At 50.8% G+C, this 21,747-nt stretch overlaps 1 protein-coding gene across 28 annotated transcripts in view; it reads right to left on the minus strand.

Annotated features, from left to right (window-relative positions):
• LOC143149450 (uncharacterized) overlaps positions 1-21,747 on the minus strand; it is a 97,948-nt gene that overhangs the window by 13,666 nt on the left and 62,535 nt on the right. Inside the window, exons 7-9 of one of the 28 annotated variants that reach the window (XM_076316810.1) lie at positions 3,208-3,435; positions 2,335-2,602; positions 458-500 (exon numbers count right to left, since the gene is read on the minus strand). The exons of 8 other annotated variants lie outside the window; for them this stretch is intronic. In XM_076316810.1, coding sequence (XP_076172925.1) covers positions 473-500; positions 2,335-2,602; positions 3,208-3,435 — 524 coding nt within the window. In that variant the 3' untranslated portion in view covers positions 458-472. Of the gene's footprint in view, positions 1-457; positions 501-2,334; positions 2,603-3,207; positions 3,436-4,085; positions 4,461-4,638; positions 5,279-5,343; positions 6,749-8,577; positions 9,539-9,776; positions 9,892-10,556; positions 11,119-11,837; positions 12,211-12,432; positions 13,247-13,286; positions 14,095-14,148; positions 15,378-15,415; positions 16,454-18,367; positions 18,760-19,097; positions 19,434-19,915; positions 20,532-20,716; positions 21,670-21,747 lie in introns of those variants that run through there. 19 more of the 28 variants (XM_076316831.1, XM_076316822.1, XM_076316813.1 and 16 more) reach the window with 19 other exon arrangements.

The raw sequence follows: 21,747 nt of genomic DNA on the forward strand, positions 1-21,747 counted from the left end.
CGAAAACTGTGGAAACGTGAACCGCGACCGTCTCGCGCTCGTTATCCGGGACGCGGTGTGCGGAAACAAGCAAAGCACTGGGAGAGATCGAAAATTGCAAATAACAATTTCTTTTCTTTTTATTACGAGTCGTTTGGTTCTTCGTGTCGGTGAACATGTGGATATAGTAAACGGAAGAAAAATAAGAAACAAACTTTCCAGAAAGCAAAAGCAACGTGTCGCTGAAAGCGTACAACTGGTAAAGACTACTCGAGCTTCGATGGCGGATTCGCGGCATCGTCGGCATTCGGTAGAGTCTCGAGGGTGCAAGCTGCGTGAACTTTTTGCGAGCGTTGACGGGTATTTTCTCACGTATTCGCTACAAGCTCAACGTAACCGCGGGAAACCGCTGTCGAACGTTAGCCTGTAAAATATCCGCATGCACTTCTTCGATTTAGAATCCTCGAGGCAACGTGGGTCGAAAAAAATACTCTTACTCTTGACTCTGTTGCCTCCTCTCCCTGAAACATTGAAAACGTTCGATCAGTAAGAGGGTCGTTGGTTCGGATCGCCGGGCTTAAACGATAGAGAACGAAAAAAAAATCTAGACCAACGAAAGATCGAACATATGGCTCGGTGAGACTGTTCGCGTAAACGGGCGAAGAGAAAACGTGTTTGAAAAACTCGTAATAAAACTACAATCGTTACCTTTGTATCTGTCTCTTTTTTTTTTTCTTTCTTTTTATCAGCGTGATCGAAATCGTACACGATTTATACATTGGTTTTTTTTTCTTTTTTTTGGTTAGTGCAACTCTCACGGGGCGTCCCGGAAAATCGAATTTCCCGCGCGATTCCAAACAGTAAAATTGACACGCAGTTGCATCGTGTTACAATTTAAGGCCAATTGAAAATTTATGCTTACGCGTTTACATGTATGTGTGTGTATGCGCGCGTAGATCGACAATATATATATACATATATATATTATATATATATACACGTATATATACAGCTAGATCTATGTATATCAGTCGTAAGATACTATATCAATGGTACAGAAAATTCTTGTGCGCGTCCCTGCATCGCAATGCTGCCGTGTTTCCAGTCTCGAACGTTTCGTTTTTGGATAATGCGTCGATTAACGCGATACAAAGCTCGGATGTTCGCAGTCGTCTCGGCATTTGAAATATCATTCTTACGACAACGACGACGACGACGATATTAACAATAACTATAGTAACAATATCATTTATCCACGACTATAGACCGCTTATAGACTGTCCCTGTATTTCTCAGCCACGTCCTCGTTATATCTCCGGTATACCACTGGGCGATTAAAATAGATTCTAACGTGTGCTTCTAATTTATTATCGTTCGGAGGTCGATGACGTACAATTCACCATGCTTCGATTACAGCGCTCTCTGCGTTCTCTACTCCTTTACATTTTCTACAATTGCGAGATCGAGTCTCGTTAGGCTATATTCGCTCTCGTTCGCTCGTCTCAAGCTTGCTTCTAATACCGTGAATCGTCCAACGAAAGTACGATCGCGCTATACGTCGGGAGGGACTCGCCGATCGATCGGCGCGAGTTTCGACCTTTTCCGTACACAACGCGCTGCCGGAAAAAGTTAAGAAACGATCCGAATCGCAATTTTACAAATCGGACGATCGTTACGCTCCTGTTCGTTCGGAAGATCGTTCGCGTCTACTTCCTAGAAAATAATAAATACTCGGTGGCACGAATTCTAGCGAGTCGAGGAGTAGTCGGCTCGCGTTACCCCTTCTCTTTCCGGCCAAGTTTCTCGATCTCGCGCGCAAAGTATACTGCTCGATCCCAAAATATGGCAAAGTACGCTCGACGAATATTGCTCTTCTCCATGGACCGGGAATCTATTTTACAGTTTGCGCGTCGCGGAGCCATCGACGGAACGTTGTAATTTCAGAAGTGTTACGTGCGACGACTCGGTCGGTCGACGTTGCTCCGTCCGCGGTCGGCGGTGAAGTGACGCCGCGCAGCCGCGACCGCGCAGCCGCGACCGCGCAGCCGCGTGCTTAAAAGGAGAAGGGGTAGCGCGAACCTAGCCACTTGCCCCTCGACCGACGAGGACCCATGTCGGCCGGTGTACGCACGAGAGTGTACACGGTACACACACCGCGTAGAATCGTTCCTTACGCTATAAATCGCCGGATCGATGAACGAAAACGCATACCGCGGAGAAAGCATCGGGCAAAAGGCGATTCGATGCGACAAAGGATCCAACGAGCCGTGTTCGGCACGGATCGCGGCTCAGAAGCTCGGCACGCGAGGGAACGCAAGTTCCGCTGCTAGAGGCGTTCAATAAAGTTTGACGAACCTCAGCTCCATATTGCGGTGCTTGGCCCGAATATGCCTGTACACGGCCTGAGTATACTTGCTGCGCATATCGCAGTGAGGACACTTGAAACGCGGCAGATCGACGCACTCGAGTCTGTAGTGACGACTCATGCCACCGGACGTGTGAAACGTACGGGCGCACCTTGGACATGGAAAGCCGCGCCGGTTAAGGGACGTCTGTAGCCTCAGCATGTGCCGAGAATTTCGAACGACACCGTGGTACTTGCCCAGGATAATCGGCCTGAAGTCTGTAAGCAAAAAAAGAGACGAGGATCTACCGTTAGAGTGAAAAAGTGGAAGCAGCGATCTCCTCTGAAACCGAGCTCGGTTATATCGGAGGTGTCGCGTTTTGGGAACGTTCACGATCCAACGAGACACGGGTGATGAACTTAACGTAAGCTTCGAACGATCGGTTACCGCCAAACTGGGCGGTGATCGCGTCGGTTCGATCCGAGGATCGTAAGCGCGTTAAAAAGCACGAGACAAACTCTATCTCTCTGTCGGCAAGACCTCGAGAGCCCTGAAACTTGATAGGTCTTTGACGGAATTGAGGGTCAGTTGCATTTTCATGTTTTGTTTTCTTTTTTTTTTTCTTTTTCTTTTTCTAATATTTTTTTTTTTTTTGTTTTTGATTATTCGCGCAAACGCATTCCTCGCAAAAGGAAACATACAATTCTCTCGTTCGCTCCCTAGGGTTTCTTATTTATTGACACGAATACATTGGGCGAGATCCGCTTCGTGTGGGTTCCATTCGAGTCTCTGTTAGTCGAGTACTAGTAGAGCGTATTGAGGGTGACTTCTTGGCCCGGATGGATCTTCCTGATGTGATTGTAGATCGAGTGGGTCCACTTACTGATGTGACCGCAGTAAGGGCACTGGTAACGCGGCAACGAGTCGCACTCGTATCTATAGTGACGGTACATCGAGTAACTCTGGGAGAAAGACTTGTCGCATTTCGGGCATTCGTGTCTCCGTTTCTGCGAGGACGTCGTGGCCGAGAAGGTCTCGCGGTGTTGCGGCATAATCCGCTGGGAAAGATGCGGCTCCGGTCTCTGTTCTTGCCGGGCACGCGGCCGAGACTCTGAAACCAAGATCGTGGTTTCGAGTTAATACACTCTCGTGCGTGATTCTCGTCGAGAGTAACTCGATTACAAACGACCGAGAAAGCCAACGCGGTAATCTACGAGCAAATCAATGGAGGACGGAACGGCCGAGTACTCGCCGCGTCGACGTCGCCCTTGGTACAAAAAAGGTATCTCGCGCGTGCGTTTCGGCGTACAGATTCGACTACTGGGAGCTTGCGTGTATCGGTCGAGAGTCGAGAGCCAAGAAGCGCGAGTATTCTAACACTGGGAGTACCATTGGCTCTTAACGAGAGTTCTTTCGTATTGGCCTGTTCACGGTTGACGTTCCTAAACGGGTGATCGACAGTTTGGGCAAACGACGAATACTTCTACCAGCGAGGGAACTAAAAAGCGATACCGTGGCACAGGGAATGCGTTTCACCCTGACTCGTCGATCAAAGGATACCCAAGAATTTTGGTCGAGGAAGGTGCGCACGGGAGCTGGATCGAAAGGTGTCTCTTCGGTTTGGTTGGCCAGTTTCGCGAAAGGACGAGTCGATCGGTTCGCATGGAACAGGGAGAGGGTTGCAAAACCAAAGGACTCGGTGCGGGTAAAATCCTCACGTACCGTTACGAGGGACGTTGGCTGGCGGCGCATGTTCCAGCTGTACGAGTCGACGCTAGACAGGAGACGATCCAACTGCGATAATAAACTGAATTAGGACAGATACGGAACACTTTGGTACGGTTGATTCTTCTTGTCGGGCTGTGATCGTTCGCGAAGCAATCACCGAGGACGGAACTGCGCGCCGTGTTCAATAGAGAAGGTTCGTCTTGACCTCGTAGCCAAGATGAATCCGTCTCACGTGTCTATAGATCGCGGTGGCGTATTTGCTCCGTTTCCCGCAATAGGGACAGGCGTAACGTGGCTCGACGCCGACGCACTCGTGACGACGGTGCCTCCTCAAGGACTGCTTGTGACTGAACCCCTTGTCGCAGACCTGACAGACGAACCTCTTCGTCGACTGCCGTCCCGCGGCACCTGAAACGAGACAGGTCGGAGGAATGGTTAATTCGTGGACATTCGTGACTCGGTAATACCTTGAGATTTTGTCCGTACAACCGGCTAGCCCCGATTGGCTAAAGTAATCGTCGCCGCTGAAAAAACAAAAGGACAGATCGAACGAGACCAACGAGGAAAGGATTGGTTCTTGGTCGCCTTTATTCTTTTGCACACCGATCGAAAATTTTTTATCGTACATCGCAGTCTTGATTTCTTCGTGTTTCCTTGTTTCTGAACGACACCGTGAATGGTCATAATTCGTCGCGAGCGATACGTCTCTTTACCTTAAAAAAAGAAAAAGCTCGTTTTCGACTTGAACGTCGAGTTCGAAAACGTTTGGAAGAAACGTACGGCTCGCGACGACCGTGACCACGGCCACGAGTTTCTTTATTTTATAGAACGATCGTTGCGATCGGCACCCGGATAAAGTTTCCGTGGACACCTTCGACGAAACGGAGATCACTTTTGTACAATTTAAGCAGTCTTTTGGAACACGGGTTTCGAGGAGGGACAGGCTCAATAGAGCTTAACGAGCGTGACCACTTCCTTCGGATGCATACACCTGATATGTTGATAAACGTTCGATGTCTTCTTGCTGCACAGTGTGCAGTAAGGACACTTGTACCTCGGCGCCTTGCCGCATTCGTATCTAAAGTGACCCAACATTGTGTCTCGCCTGCCGTAGCCGTTGTTACAGTTAGGACAGTGAAATTTCCCGGTATTCGAGTTGTACAGCGTGTCCATTATCTTCGCGAACTTCCTCGTGCGCGCGGCGCGAAGGTCACCGGGCCTGCCACCTACAAAACATCGTATCAGAGTCAGGATCGTGGAAGCCAGCCGTTTCGGGGACAACTTTGTCGAGCATCGCCTTAAATATCGGGGATGCGGAAACGTGTACGCACAGGAGTGTATCATGCAGGAAGGGAAGTAGTCGGTAAGCGAGCACATCGACCAACGCGAAGTAAAACCGAAGCCGATGGTACTCTCTGGCGACGGTTCATGAAACGACGCAAATGCACAGTATTCCTTGGTTTTCCTAGAAACGCTTTTATTCGTTTTTTTTCTTTTAAATTCTTTTTTTTTTTTTTTTTTTCCAAACAAGAGTCACACACCGATGAATTTACATGACTAACCGGGCGCCTCCGTGTTCGCAGTTACACGTCCTTGGAACGGAAGTATCTCCGTGAATTATGTACACGAGTGGCGTATCGTTAAACCAGGTTTATCGATCTCCCGATCCGACGGTCGACGAGGACCAAATTCGGGTTCGACCTCATCGTCCAATTCGTTGAACGAAACTAACGATGCTCGAGCACTCTGCCGTAATTTCGACTCTGCTAAAAAAAATGAATACTAATACCGAATACTAACACCGTAACCGGTAAGTACTTTCGATCGGATTGAATCGGACGTTAGACACCCGATAACGAGCCGCGTGGCACGCTCCAGAGTAACGAACAAATTCGAGCGTCGATCTCTCGATAGCATATTCGCAAATTAAAGGCGCTTGTACAGTCGACAGTTATCCGAGAGCGTACACTCGGTGACGGAAACCAGCGTCGATCAAGTGGCCCGCTTCGCGCTACCCCCTCTCTTTCGGCTCGCGCTTCGCGGTCCCGCGTGCAGAGAGCGCTCGGCGAATGCGCGAGACGGATGCGCAGAATCGTCGAACGAACGCGAACGTAACTCGGGAACTGGACCGAACGGAGCACACGTTCCTTGCACGAACCTTCCTCGTCGTTTTTGCGTCACCGATACGCCACCAAATCGGGCCCCACTTGCCGCGGTACACGTACAACACTCCGACGAGTCGCGCGAATGCGCGTAAATATCGTAGGTAGGCACTGTACACCTTGCACGTTTCGTCTACATCGGTGGGTAGCGTCGCGCGGACCGCGTACGCTCGATTTCTGTCACGGGATGTCGCGCGAGTACAACTGGGTGTCTTCCTCGAGAGACGCGTCGGCAGGCACGTACTTGAAACGAGGACTCGGCCTAAAACAACGTGTTGCAGACGACCGGTTTCGATGGATGCTTGTGCCGTATGTGATCCTGGATGTTGAACTTTTTCTTGCTCAACTTGCCGCAATAGGGGCACTCGAAACGCGGCGGTTTGCCGCAATCGTACTTGAAGTGGGCCGTCACCGCGCTCTTGGTCGTGTAACTCTTTCGGCAACGCGGACAAGGGAACCGAGTTTTAATCTTTCTTGGACTTCGTTCCGAGCACTTGTCCTCGAACCAGGGCGGCGGCAACATTTCTAGGAAGGCTGAAAAAGAAACGGAAGTGTACGGTTAGCACGAACAAATCGGCCGCGGCGTCCCTCTGCGGGAGTTGGCTTCTCGAAAAGCTCGCTTTTTTTTTTTTCTTTTTTTCTTTTTTTTGTTCGCGGCAGAGCGACGCGCTCTGCGGCAGCCTCTCAAGCGTTTCGAAGCAACGAAATCGGATGAACGTGGACACTCCGAACGATCGCCACTGTTCTTTCGATTCGACCTCCGATCGATCGGAAGCGATACGATGATTGGTGAAAAGTTACGGGACGGATATCACGATGAACTAGAACCAGGGGTTCCTAACCTTTTCCAAACAAATTCGAATCGGATACGGAACAACTCGAAGCGAACAATTTCGTGGAAATCGATCGTATTTCATTCTTTACCGCGCGCGGTGGAAAGAATCTCGTAACGTGTAGCGGGTTCGTGGAAACTCGTCCACGGTACCACGAATGCGTGAACGCCACCAGCTGGGAAACTGTTTCTCTCCTGATCACCACGATGCGTAAGGTAGGTGCGTGTAACGTATCCGCTCACGCGTCACTGGTACACCAAGCGGAGATAATTTTCTCGCTCGTAGCGTTCGCGCGTCCGTAACAGCGTGGACCAGTTTCCTCGAAGCCCGAAGAGAGCGTAGAGTACGCGAGCGAAGAGATTGCACGTCAAGTTCAGGGATCGCGCGCAATCTCTTCGCGCGTGTACCGTACACGCGATATTACGATGTTACGATTTTGTGTAAGTGTACGCTATTAAAGAGAACAATTGACATTTATCGGGAGAAAGTGGGGAACTTTCGTGTCTCGATCGGAACGAACAACAACGAACATTCGTCGTTAAACGAGAGAAAAATAATCGTTTGAATTGTCCACGTGCTAACAGCTGAGAACGAAGAACGAGAAACTCCTTGTTTTTTTTTTTCTTCCGCGTACTTTCGCATCGTTGTACTTTGGTCCAATTTCGAGAACGTTTCCTCGAACATCGACATCGCGTTGGTCTTTGAAACTTCAGAGCCAGGACTTTTTTTTTGCTATTCTCCAATTTCTCCCGATAGTCTTCAATTGGCTACGAATTAACGATAATAATTTCCCATCGAGCAAAGAAAGCAAAGTCGTCCCAGAGTTTATCACGACAGTGTGTTTCTGTATCGTCGAATGTACGATGAGTTTATCCATCGAGCCCGACCAGGTTCGAAACCCCGGAACTAGAGGCAGTCGTTGGAACGTACTGCCGTGCGAACTCGACGAAAACGTCGTACGGAATACTACGGTTATGCCAAGTTGGCGAACACGCGACTCGCGAGAGGAAGAATCGTGCACAGCGAATCGTTGGCGAAGAAATGTTCACAGGCAGTAATGAATGGGCTTTTGGTTTCTATGTCGGAGTCTTGGAGAGATTGTGCTTGCAGGCTGACACACGCGCGGTGGTACTATATTGTGTTGAGTTAAAGACAAACAAATAAAGCGGTTGCAGGCATCTTCAAGCTATATACGGGGACAAAGTATTTGCCCGGACAACCCGTTTACGCGCAAGAAGGACAATTGCGGGACGAGTAACGATCAATCGCAGCCGCTGACTCCCACGTGGACGCGCGTAGATGACGTTCGAGCGACTCTTTACCTGGAAAACGATTGAAAATGTTAAACATGACGTGTCGTTTCGAAGCGTGACGGAACAAGTATTCCCCGTACGTGGAAACACGTTTCGAGGGTGTTTCCCAAATCACCGCAAAAAAAAAAAAAAAACAAATAAAGTAGGATAAACCATTTCGAGGAGCGAGGAGAACGGAAGGAGTACGTGGTCGGGGCAAACGGAAGTATACACATTCTTTTCCGGTAAATCGCGCTTTATTGTTAAACTTGTCGAAAAGAATAGAAAAGAAAGTGACGATAGTCGAGGAAACGGTCGCAACGGTTCATTGCTGATCGTAGGGAAGCACAACGACCTCGGCCTTCGATCCTGGATGTTTGAGACGTATGTGCTTGTAAACGTTGTTCGACTGCTTGCTCCTCATTCCGCAGTAAGGGCACTGAAACCTCGGCGGGCTGCCACACTCGAACTTACAGTGTCTCAGCATGTGGTGCAAATGCTGGTAACTCCTTTCGCACTTTGGGCAAGTGTACCTGATGCACCGTAGCGTTATTAGCCAGTGTTATTAATCGGTGTTAACCACTTCTCGGTTAACCGTTCCCGGCGCGAGCAATCGGGATGCCGTCGTTTCCTTTTGTCGTTCGTTCGGTGGGATTACACGAGCGATCGGAACACGTTATCTAGTCGAGACTCGAGCTTTACAACACGATCGGGACACGTCGGTTTTTGGGGGAGCGCTGTCCAAATTGGGCCTCGTGGGTCCTCCGGGGTTCCCCCTCTGCTGTTCGAACGCGACGGTGTACGTCTGCGAGCTTCCACGCGGTTTCCATGGCAACGCGGGCCCTGGGCGGGGTTAGAGGAACGCTGGAGGGGGTAGGTAGCGCGCGAGGGGCCCCTTGCGCTGGACAGCGCTGATTCAGGCGATCGTATGGTACAGGCGGAAGCATGGCGTGACGCACAATCCAACGTCACATTCCGGGCAGTAGTACCTGGTCTCTTTCCGTACTCTTTTCCCGTTCGCGCATTTCTTCCTCGAGCACTGAACGCACTTTCTCACGGGATTCGATTTTTTCTCCGTGGGCGGTATGGTCTCCGGGAAATGTCTCTCGGTCAAACGTCGATGAATAGCCGCGGTAGCGGCTGCGAGACACGTCGAGCCAACGAAACACGATTCCACGACACGGTCTTTCTCTTCCATCCTGCAATGCAAACGTGTATTGTTTCCACGGGTTTGCGAGTGCGAGCACGCGTTCGCAAAACTGAAACGTTAGTCGGTGCGTGTCGAGAACGTCGAGGGGAGAACGACGCGAGCGACGAGACGCTGGTCGTCTAACCGAGAAGTGGTTAACGTTCGTTCGTCGCGCGATTATTCACGGTGAACGAAACGATACGTAAACGAAACGGTATCGGCGTGGTGTTCACTAGCTGACAACTAACCTGTCGTTATCGTTGCTCCCCTGCTTCGTCTGACGATGACAGGGCGGCGGTTCTTGGAGCTGGCCCTGGCACACGGGATAATGAAAACCGGTCGACGCTGGGAAATATATCGTGCCTGAAATCAAAAGCGAAGCGTCGTGATTGGATGAGCTTCCACGAACGGACGTAGGAGTACGATGACAAAAAAGACGGACCTTGTTCGCCCTATTGGGTTACACACTTAAACGAAGCACAGTGATCACCGGATCACCGAAACGAAATCGTCCACGTTTCGGTTATCCGGGGAGTTTTCTTTTTCTTTTTTTCTTTTCTTTTCTTTTCTTTTCTTTTTTTCGCTGGGTGACGGTCAGGATTTCGTTTCGGGAATCGACTCGTTTCATCTCGGGCCAACGCCATGCACATACCACCCGACGAGGAGATAGAGCACCGGCGAGCGAGAGACCTTGGGGTTAAGTTTCTACGCTCGTTGCGCGCTCGCGTACCTCCTGCGTTTCTTTGCGATACGACGAATTTCGAGTTTCGTCGGTCGAGGAAGTTGTCGGCTTTGCGAAAAAGAAGAGCAGGAAATAAGGGCGATCTCGAACCCCAAGATCTGTCGCTCTCGGCCAACGTGAACAATGGACGGGGTTACATCGGTCGTCGGTTATCCGTGAACGATTCTACTGATCGCGATATCGTTGAGAACTCGAGGAGTATCGGTGCGATCGAACGACGAGATCTGGGAGAGAACGGTTTCGAAACGTTGAGACTCGGGATCGGTGACTAAAATTTTCCACGATGCCTCGGATAAGCGACTTTTATTATACATTCTCTGCTTAGGCTTACAGATGGAACAGTTGCGTCGACCGTTTGTCGTTTCGCAGAGGGCTACCGACGTTCGACGACAGCTATCGTAGAAGCTGAAGCGAGAGGGCAACGCTAGTAGCTCGTTTATTCGTTTAGGATACAAATATCGTTCGTTCGCGTTGCGGAACGTTCGTTGGGGAACGTTCGTTGCGGCTGTGTTTCGAATTCGTGGTGGTCGCGGTACTCGAAGTGTCTACGCACGGTGACCGGTGAAAGATTCGACTCGGTTGTTAATTCTTCCGCGCGTAGAACTGCCTGTTGGTGGCCACGTCGGTGAGAAATACGCGCATTCCCCGATGCTTGGTCCTAATGTGCCTGTACACGTTCGAGATCTCTTTGGAGTGCATGTCGCAGTACGGACACTTGAACCTCGGTCCCTGGCCGCATCCGTACCGCACGTGCCTCCGAAGGTTCGTCTCCCTAGTGAATCCGCTCGGGCAATTAGGACAGTAGAACCTCTTCGACTTGTTCCGCCACACGCCGAAGCCACGGCAAACTGAAACAGAAAACCCAGCAAGATACTTGCGCACAGTCCACGGACAGCAGCAACGTAGACACAAAGATCGTCGACGACAGATTCGTGCGTGCAACAACTACGAGTAACTCGCTCTCGACGACTCGGTTTACGAAACGCGAGATAAACGCGCTTAACCGAACGAGAACAGCTGGACGATATTCTCGCGATCGTGGACGCGTAAAAGAGTCACCACGGATGGCGCAAAGCGGCGAAACACCCGAAACGGATCGACGAGGCTCGAGATGCGTGCGTTTCCTCGATGAAAATACGTTCGGGGAACGACACGCGAGAAACAGGTGGCCGCAAACGCGTCGCATCGTTTTCGGTGCCTCTTCGGTACGATTGCACGCAATTACGAGCGTAACAGCGAGGAACGAAGAAAATTTACAAAGAACGACCGAGCTCGGGACTGTACAGTTGCGATTTCGAAGCGAATCTGGTATAACTCCAGAGGTGTGACTCGACGCACTCGAAAAGTCCAATGAATTTTCTCGGTTCCCCGTTATCGGAGAATGATAATTATATGAAATCTTACCGAAGAGCGTCTAGAAATCGAAGACGTTACGGTAGTAAATGCTTCGACACCGACTAGTCGAACCTGAAACAAAAGTAACGGTCACTACGGGGACAGGCGTAATTGAAAAAAAACGAGGCGCGCTTTCGTTGCGCGGATTCCTTTCGTTACTGTTTAAATACACACTTTACTCGTAAATTTCCTAAGGTATGTACAGAGGCGCGATCCATCGCGGCATTGCGGATTCGAGTTTCAGAATATCGATTTGTTGTCCTGAAGCGTGGGAGTATCTTTCGGAAAGTAGTTCCTCTGGTTTTGTACGTCGATCGCGAAAACGTCGTGGTATTCGTGGAGACGTTTCACGTGCTTGTACGTGTCGGACGGGTAGCGAGATTTATAGGGACAATAGGGACACTTGTAGCGAGGCTCCTTCCCGTTGCAGGCGCTGACTACGTGACGTTTCAGGTGAACTTTCGTCGAGTAATTGTTCGGACAGTTCAAACACTGATACGGTTTCACGTTCCAAGGGCAGTAGCTGTACCATTGGTTGTAGTATCCTGGAACAGATTGGAACGGTCGTGTTTCTTTCGTGAATACCTTCGTAAAACTTTTAACGTACTATTCGCCGTACGGTCCTTAACTACTCGGTATTCGCTGCCGGGCGAGTAGGCGGAAAGGAGAACGTAAGGATCGTAAATCAATGTGCTCAAACTGTGTGCGTGCGTCTGCAAAATAAAAATATGTAGAATCATAAAAACGTATTTATTCAACTAAATACTCTGTTCAATTCTATACATTAGCAAGGATCCGGTGATCGATCCTCGATAAATCGAAACATTTGTACATTATCGCCGAGTTTCACGGTAGAGAACTAGAATCCGTTATTCGCGAGTAACAACACCGAGCGCGATGGATCTAATACTGAGTAAAACTTTACGCAAAAGTACAGCGATCCCCGGATAATTGAAACGAGATCGTACGGGATCTTCTCGTTCCAAGAGTACACTTTCCTTCGATCTACCTCGGTGGAGTCCGATGATCGAAATTTTCGTATATTTCGACGTATCTTCGCGAAAGCACGATCGACGAATCGGTGACGTTTTCACCGGGAAGAGTTTGCCGATTCGTCGACGATACCTTCACGAGGATACGCTTCGAAACAACGTAAAAATGTAATTGTATACGCGAACAGGGGTCTGTGCGAGAATTTCCTATCCGGTGTCCAGGGATTACCGTATCGGGATACGATTTACGCGATCGAGAGCAACGAGACGACGAATCGGCTTCAAAACCAGTCCATTTGGGGCACGGTCGGGCAATGCTGCATCGCGTCCCCGTGGATGTCGATGGCGAACACTTTGCAGTTCAAGTGTTTCCTTCTGACGTGCGTGTAAATGCCCGAGGTTTTTTTACTTCTTTGGTGACAGTAGGGACACTGAAAACGTGGGTCCTGTCTGCACTCGTACTTCAAATGTCTGGTCAAACTCGCTTTCTGTCCGTAGGCGGTCGGGCAATTCGGACAGGGGAACTTCTTTTTCTTGCTGTTCGCGGCCAAGCTTTTGCTATCCAGTGCCTCGGCGCTTTGACCGGAACCTAGAAGGGGAAAAAATTCACGTTAAGGTTAACGAAATGGTACGGTGGAAACGACGCTTCCGTGTCTGGGTCTCCCCGCGACACGACGACCAGGGAGAACGAACGAGGGTTCGTGTACGCGTACGAGAAGGAACCGATCAACCACCCGGCAATTTTCACTCTCAAATCCGACAAAATGCAGTTAACATTCTCCGTCTAAATCCACAACATTTCGGTTACACGGTTAGTACCTCTACAAAGAGCCGATAGGCGTGAAAACCCCGAAACCCAGAGAACAATCAAAAAGGTGCGATAATACATGCGAAGCGTCGATTCGTTGGCTCGACGGAAGCGGTCGGATGTTTATTGAACCCAAGACACATTTCTTATCGTTACAGGCAAATTCGGAGAGATTCGACGCAAGATGTCTACAGGGGGATTCGGGATCCGCTGTGTGGCAAGCCAGCGAAGCGAAAATTTAATTCTCGTAGGAAATTACAGCCGTTCGGAGGGATCTTCGTCGGGCCGGTGTCGGTGACGATCGAAACGCAACAAGCACGATCCTCGTTCTCCGTAACGATCTCATCGCAGAACCTCCCACGATTGAAATATATCGATCACGTAGACGTCGTGGTTCTTGTGCTTCACCCTGATGTGTTTCCGTATGTCCGCCTTCACCTTGCACACGTAATCGCAGTAAGGACACTTGAACCTCGGCTTCTGACCGCACTGGTAACGCAAGTGGCTGGTCAGGTTCCTCTTCCAAGCGAAGACGCTACGACAGTTCGGGTTCGGACAGGCGTACGTGCTGGGTTTCATGAACCAATTGGTGCGTCGGTGACCCTGTCGCGTCGTGGACCCCTTGTACCCTGAAAAAGAAGGTGTCTTTCGCGATCAGTCGTCCCGGGAGCACGGAGAATCGCGCGAAGGGACACCGAGCGCGCCACGAGAACGCTACGTAATCGCTAGCTACACCCTTTCTCGAAACGACGATCGAAAACCTAATCGTATCGAACGATTGGGCAACCGCCTAAACACCGACGATTCGCGAATCCAACTTCATCGAACGCGGTGTACCCGGACGAGAGAAACTCGTCACATTCGGCAAATGGTACGGATTTCATGAGAGCTTTCTCTGCATCGAGAAAGAGAGAGATCGAATCCGTGGAGTGTCAACAACGGATCGACGAGCTTCTCTCGAGGAGAACGAACCCGAACACGACCTCGCGTTTGGTCTCGTTTTCATCGGTGAACCTCGTCGATTCGTCGATGGATTGAACGATGAAACGATGATCCCGGTTTCGTTCATCCGGTGAACACTGCGCTCGATTGGTCGCGCCCGAGGTACAGCCTTTGCTCGCTCGCGTCAAGGGCGGTGCCGATCGATGTTGTTCAGCGAGAGGAACAATAGACGAGGAAATCGCTCTCTTCTCTGCGTACTCTGCTCGAACGAATCGGCAACGAACACTGTTCTTGCAATTGCGCGGATAGTGTTCGCTCTGTGGTTGATTTTCGATTTTCCAAAAATGAGGAGAGGGTGGAAGGGAGGGAGGGTGGTATCGCGAGCAGTCATCCGTGTACGCACGAGTTCCACTAGCCGCGGTACCGGATGAATCCGTTAGCACCTGGAATCACAGGAAAGCGTAAGAAAACGTGATAAACGCCTGGTCGCGAGCAGAGTCGAGCCTCTCGAGGAGCGAGGTTCCGTGACGTTGGTCCAGGGAATTCCCGAAGGTGGCTGTAAACGTCGATTGTCGATCGTTTGCTCGGTAAGTAACGCACAACGATCTCGATTGGGAAAAGAAGTCTGCGTTTTATTCGGACGTAAAAGGTACAAGTTTCGAAGCTCTAGCGTGAGAACGGGGGCTCGAGGATCAGGCGGTGAACAGGTCCAGTACGTATACGGTGAAACCGTAGTGTTTCCTCAGGATGTGCTTACTCACGTCCCCTTTCACTTTACAACGATAGTCGCAATAGGGACACTTGAAACGCGGCTGAAGACCGCACTCGTATCTTAGGTGTCTGTTCAGATTGCCCTTCCAGCTGAAAGACTTGGAACAATTCGGGCTCGGGCAGACGTAAGTACCGGCGTGCAGTCTTCTGTACCTGGAGGGTCTGATACCCTCGCCGAACGGCCACTTTCGTTGGTACTCTGAAACAAACGAACAAACGAAATATTTTCTTTTTTTCCCCTCGTGGTGTTAAATCGCTCGCTTCGACGTTGCGTCGCGTCCGATGAGATCTCACGTGAATCCTCGATAAATAACCAACGAACAGAGAGGCGCGCAATCTCGTCAGTTTTCCAACAGTAAGGTATTTATTGATATCGTTACATCGCTGCGATCGTCGCGATCCTCTTATCCTAGTTGTGAACGAATCGAATCCCGCACCGTGCGTACCACGGTGCGGTTCGACTCGCGCGTTAGAATCGACCGACGATAAAAGTGTACGAGATTCGTACGGTGTCCGAGCGAAATCGTGGAACGAGCAGGCTCGAGAGAATACGTTCTCGAATATTTAACGAATACGACGCGTGTACTCGAACAGAGCCCGGACAACGTTTCAAAATGGCACGAGCGATCTCCGGATAACCGAAACGAGACCAACTTGGTTCCTGCGCGCAGAGTTACGCGTCGAATTCCATTTTTCTCCCGAATTTTCTCCGATCGATCTTCGCGCGAACCGTACGACCAGCGTTGAGGTTGATTTTCACGCAAAGAAACGCAAACTTTCGATCCAATCCCGCGCGGTGAACCTTCTCGCGTCCACTGTTTCGTTCGGATCGCGCACGAAGCGTTCCACCAGCGAGTTTCCCGAGGCACGTCGTGTTAGAAATCTACGCAATGTACAATAAATGGTATCGATGTCGGAGGTAAAAATATTTCATCCACGGAGAAGGACGAGGGCGTTTTCTCGTTACGAGGGCGACAACCGCGACGTTTGGGATCCCGCGGCTTAGGGGGTTCTACGTGTTGATAACGTAGATACTGCACTCCTTGTGAACCCTCTTGATGTGTCTGCATATGTTGGCCTTCCATTTGCCGCGGTAATCGCAGTGCGGGCACTTGAACCGCGGTTCTTTGCCGCACTCGTTGCGCAAGTGTCTCTTCAACGTGCACTTCCAGACGAAAACGCTCGGGCAGTTCGGACACGGGAACTTCTTGTAGGTCGCGTCGTTGAAGCGCACCCGCGGTTTCTTGTAGCAAGCGTTCGTAAAATACCGAGGATCTGAAAACAAAACGAAGCACCCCGGTATATTATCACGATCACTGGTGAGCGGTTCGCTGTAGCACACCTGTTCGCCGTGCTAGAGTCGGCTAGGGAGGGCCTACGGAGATCACTCGTTCACCAACGACCCCCTTAAACTGAGATTCTTGGACGTGCACGCGACTACGGGGAGATTTACGGCGACGGTCCCTTTCCGAGCGATTTCCAAGAATCCCAGGGCTACGCAATCTCGCGACACAGTCACGTGCGCAAACACATTCACCACCACCGTGTGAAACGCACCGAGATATATATATATATATGTGTATATATAGGAGAAGTTCGATGCTCGTGACAGGAACGCAACCCACGACCAAGACACATTCGTAAACGCGTTCGAGAACACGAGCTTTGCGTTTCGTCGCGTACCTCGAACAACCGTGTTGCACGAGTCCTGGACTGTCGCGATAGTCGTCGAAGGAAGAAATTCGCGCGAGAAAGATCGCGGTAGCACCGATACCTCGAGCGTGAAATTCGCGACGAGTTCGCGAGCGAGAAAGACGAACGCGTAATCCTCCCCACCGAGTTTGTTAGTCGAAGCAGAGAGACGACTCGACGATCGACGCCATCCGCGATCTTCTCGCGAGGAGAGCGTACCGACCGCCTTCGGGTCGCGGATCTCGTCGAAACTTTCCACGATGGTAGACTCGATCGTTTTCTTCGCGAGAATCACAGGGTCGGGGACTCGAGATTCGTTCTCGAACGATCGAAGCGTCACCGTCCCTGTGCGCGTGTTGCATTCGACGAGCAACGTTTTCGCGTCGCGGATACTTAAAGTAACTCTCAACGAACAAACGCGGGTCCTACGTTTTCGCAAACGGAACGAATCTACCGGTTGGCAAAGTCGCGAGCAGATCGGTGCCCCGAAGTCTTGCACTCTCCTCGTTTACTCCACCGAGAGGGCAAGAGCGTTGGAAAGGAGAGTGAGACACGCGAGTGCGAGCGGTGACGCGAAGAATTTCTTTTCTTTTCTTTCTTTTCATCTACGCGTTCGTCCTACCGAGGTACTCTCCGCGCGAAGGGAAACGACCACGGGTGAAGAGAATACTAGGACACTATTTATTGCACACTCATGCCGTATAATTAAATGAAATTGCAACGGATACATAGTTGCCAGCTCCCAGCGTAAAGCGTACATTCGCCACCGTTTCGCCAAAGCTCCTAGAACCTTCGACCGCGTGGACACATTCCCGCGGCCTCGAGCGAATCGCGCGCAGCTAACGCGAAAATACGACCATTGGCGTGCAACGTTAAACAAGGTGAGTACAAGACGATGCACGCGAGCAATCTCCAGGAACGCTTCGAAACAGGAAAAACGGTCGGCCGTTGCTGGGTTGCTCGGCAACGACGTTCGCGCTTATCACAGAACGTTGTCTCGTCTCCCGGAACGACTGGGTACACACTTGCAGGAACTAGATACTAGGAGTGTAGGAACTCGAGTTACCCTAGAAACAAGCAACGATCAAATCCGCCAAGCACCGTACGGGAAAAGCGTCGAGTCTATAGACGGGAAGAAACTGGTACACGATGTGCCACGAGCCGAGTTTATCCGAGAAACGTATCCACGTTGCTTACGAACGAGTACCGTTTCTAGCACGGATTCGTTTTCTCGAAGAGACTCGGTGCACAGGATGTATCCACCGTGGAAGAGACTCTGGTCGTTCAAGTTGCGACCGACGAGTCTCGGGAAACAGTGAAAGGTGGCCCTGTCGGTTTAGGCAGGGTCGCGCGATCGGGACGCGGGTCGTACCTCGAATTCGACGAGAAACAATCGCGACGAGGGGAGAAATCGAACGTTAACGATTCTCTTCGTCATCGGTACCGTTCGATTTCTCGTCTTTCGTGAAATTCGCGACACGACTCGGGCCCCCGATCGCTCGTTCCGCGTATTTACAGCATCCCCTCGAAGAGAGTCGGTTCTTCCAAGCTCCCGTCTACGCGAGTCCAGGGATCCAGGGGACTACCAAGGAAGGAAGGAAGGAAGGAATGGGTTCACTTGGGCTTATTGACGCAGTGTCCGACGACGTCCATGGCGAAAACCTCGCGCTTCTTGTGAGTGGTTCGAACGTGTCTGTAGACGTTACTGCGGAGTTTGCACCGATACCAACAGTAAGGACAGTTGAATCGTGGATTCTGCCCGCAGGCATACAGCAGATGTCTGCTGAGGCTATTCTTCCTCTTAAAGGTGCGATTGCAAGTCGGACAGGGATGATTCCCGGCGACGAGCTCGAACGGTCGAACTTGATGCGTCGGGTCGCTTCCGTACCCTGAAAACGACAGAAACAGATTGGCCGCGGTTAGTAGCGTGTCCGAAATGTTACCGCGAAGCAACGCGAAACGCAGAGAACGTGCAACACTTTTCTACTCGTTCGGTCTCTCGAAGCACGTGTCACCTGGAAATTAAAAAATCTGGCATCCTCGTCGATGCAAAACTCCTCCGCGAGTCCGTAATCGGCCCTCTCTCTCTCTAGGAGGGAAAACCATCGATCGTTGGCCGAAATCGTACAGAAACAGCATTCGTCGATGCGAAAACGTCGACGCGCGACTGGGTCGTTTGGAAATCGTTCGCTCGACAACGCAACGTAAAAAATAGAACGCCTTCGGCTCGGACTTTGCTCAAAGAATTGGCCGGCGAAGAAACGACGAGCCTCGAAGAATTTTATTCAACTTTTACAGGTGTCGATGTACATGGTGCGCATCGCGGTGCCCTGGTGCCTGTTCCTCACGTGTCTGTAGACGTCCGAGGTACGCCTCGAGCGATACTCGCAACAGGGACACTTGAAACGCGGCTCCTGGCAGCACTCGTATCGCACGTGCCTCTTCATGCTGTAGTTGTGACTGAAAGAGCTCCCGCAGTTGTTGGAACAGAAATACTTCTTGGCGGCTACCGTCGGGAACTTGGAATCGGCGACCATGTAACAGGAGAAGCGCGAATCGATGTCTGGAAAAAAAGAGAAACACTCCGGTCAAACCATCGTCGACTATTTCCAACCGTCTACGAGTCGCGCGCTCGCGACAACTCTTCCGTGTCCAACGGAAGATCTCTCTTTCTCTCTCTCTCTCTCGGTCTTTGTTTAGAAAAAAAAAAAAAATTGAAAAGTTTGCCGCTCGCCGAACGGACAAATACCATCACCAGATGTGCGAATAATTAATGCGAAAGGGGTACACTACGGAAGCACGAGTAATCGCGATCTTCCGTCTCCGTTGGCGTTCACGGAGATGGCTCGAACGTGACACGTACCTTGCTAGAGCTTCGACGTGGCAGAATCCTGTTCGCTCGTAACGATGCTCACCGACCGGGGCAACGGGGTGCCAGCGGCGAGCTCGAGATTCCAACAACTGCCGCGACCAGTACGCGCGAGATAATCGCAATGAGGAGGAAATCTTCGTGAATGAAAGAACCGTGGTTTTACGATACGTGTATTTGAAAAAAGAAAAGTTTGTTCGGTGACGAGAGTCCACAATTTTTCAGCGAATACTATTTCAACGTCCATCGTTGCGCAACCGTTCTCGTTGATTCCGTCGACGCGAAACGATCAACGATCGCTGGCCTACGGGGATACCCGAAACGAGAACGAGTCCACCGATCCCTGAACGCGCAAAGTGTGAAGCAAACTCGCGGGTCTTTCGAAAGCACGGGGGTGCGACGTTGACGATAGTGATCGGGATCAAGGGACGTGTACGGGGGGACTCGCAGATTTTATTGAGGCTCCGTTGGCGCGTACAAGAACGTCCGTGTGGTACGATGGTTAATTCCCACCGACGTCGATGCAACACACGTCGCTGCCCTGATGCCTTCTGCGCACGTGTCTGTAAACGTCCGACCTCCATCTCGAGCGAAATTCGCAAAACGGACATTTGAAGCGAGGACTTTGCTGACACTCGTAACGCAGATGTCTGGTTAACGAACCACGATGGGTAAACGAGCTCCCGCAGGCGTTCAAGCAGTTGAACCTTTTATTAGCGGCGGAGGAGAATCGTTGAGCGGTAGATTTGCGTTGAGTCCCGGGTATGCGAGCGAAAAGTGTCGCGATGACGCCTGCAAAAGAAGATCAACGACTGAACGCAACAAAATCTCGTCGTGCACGGCTGTTAAAGCAGTTTTCGTTAAGTTAAGAGGTGAACGAAACGATCGAGGGTAGACGGGACCGCGAGTAGGCGGCTATAAAGAGTATCGTGGACGAAGAAAGCTGGACGGGGCTGAAGTAACAGCGAGGTGTCGAGTCGCTGCGATAAATGGACCTCTTTATTTACAAGTCTCAATATACGAGTACAATTTCGTGAAAGACAACGCCTGGTAGATTCCGGACCACCGAGACCGTGATCGAACCGACGGTGATCGATCGTGATCCCGCGCGTAAGAAAATTTCGGCGAAAGACTCGCGACGGGACGCGAGACATCTTTCCAACGAAGCCTTAAAAACGAACGTGTCCGATGTGAGTGTAATTCGCGCCGAAAGTTTCCCGATTCGATGCAAACGTGTACAACGAGTACCGCAAAACGCGACGATATAACAGCGGGAGGTATCCTTCGCGAGAAAATCAACGGGGAACGTCGAACGAAATTTTTCCCGCCGATGACTTCGCGTTCGAGAAAATCGATTTCGAAACGCGCGCGCTCGATTGTGTTTCGACGTCGATTCTTTTTAGGAACTTGAGAGGAACACTCGAAGAGATAATCCGCGAAGAGAAGACGCCCGTACGTTCGATTTTCTCGAAAAGGAAACCACGGAGGAGAAAACTTCGTTTCGCGTTTCACCGTTTCTTTTTCCAAGAGGAACGTTTTTTGCACCGCGGTATTTCGCGTAGCACGCGACAGAATCTGCGGGGGTATTAAGTTCGCTCCTGGCGGGCGATCTTGAGAACGTCGATAGCGTACACTTTACAGTTCTTGTGCCTTCTTCGGACGTGTTCGTAGACGTTGGCCGATTTCTTGCACCGATAGTCGCAATGGGGACACTTGAACCGTGGCTCCTGGCCGCACTCGTAGGTCAGGTGTCGGTTCAACGAGTACTTCTGGCTGTAGGCGCAGGCGCAGTTCGGGCACGGGAACTTCTTCGTCCTAAAGTTATTGTCAAAGTTAGGGAGTGGCGTTTGGGGCCAGAGTTTGCCGATAGTTTGGACTTGGCTGCCTCCGATACCGATGTTGAACCCGAACACGGTGAACGGGGCCGTATCTGGAACGAAACGGGGTCTGGCTGATTGTCAGTTTACATTTGGAATCGAGTCCAATTGTTCCCCGAAAGGCGACGGAC

This window comes from Ptiloglossa arizonensis, chromosome 7 (genome assembly GCF_051014685.1).
Source record: "Ptiloglossa arizonensis isolate GNS036 chromosome 7, iyPtiAriz1_principal, whole genome shotgun sequence".
In the NCBI taxonomy this organism is placed as follows: Eukaryota; Metazoa; Arthropoda; class Insecta; order Hymenoptera; family Colletidae; genus Ptiloglossa; species Ptiloglossa arizonensis.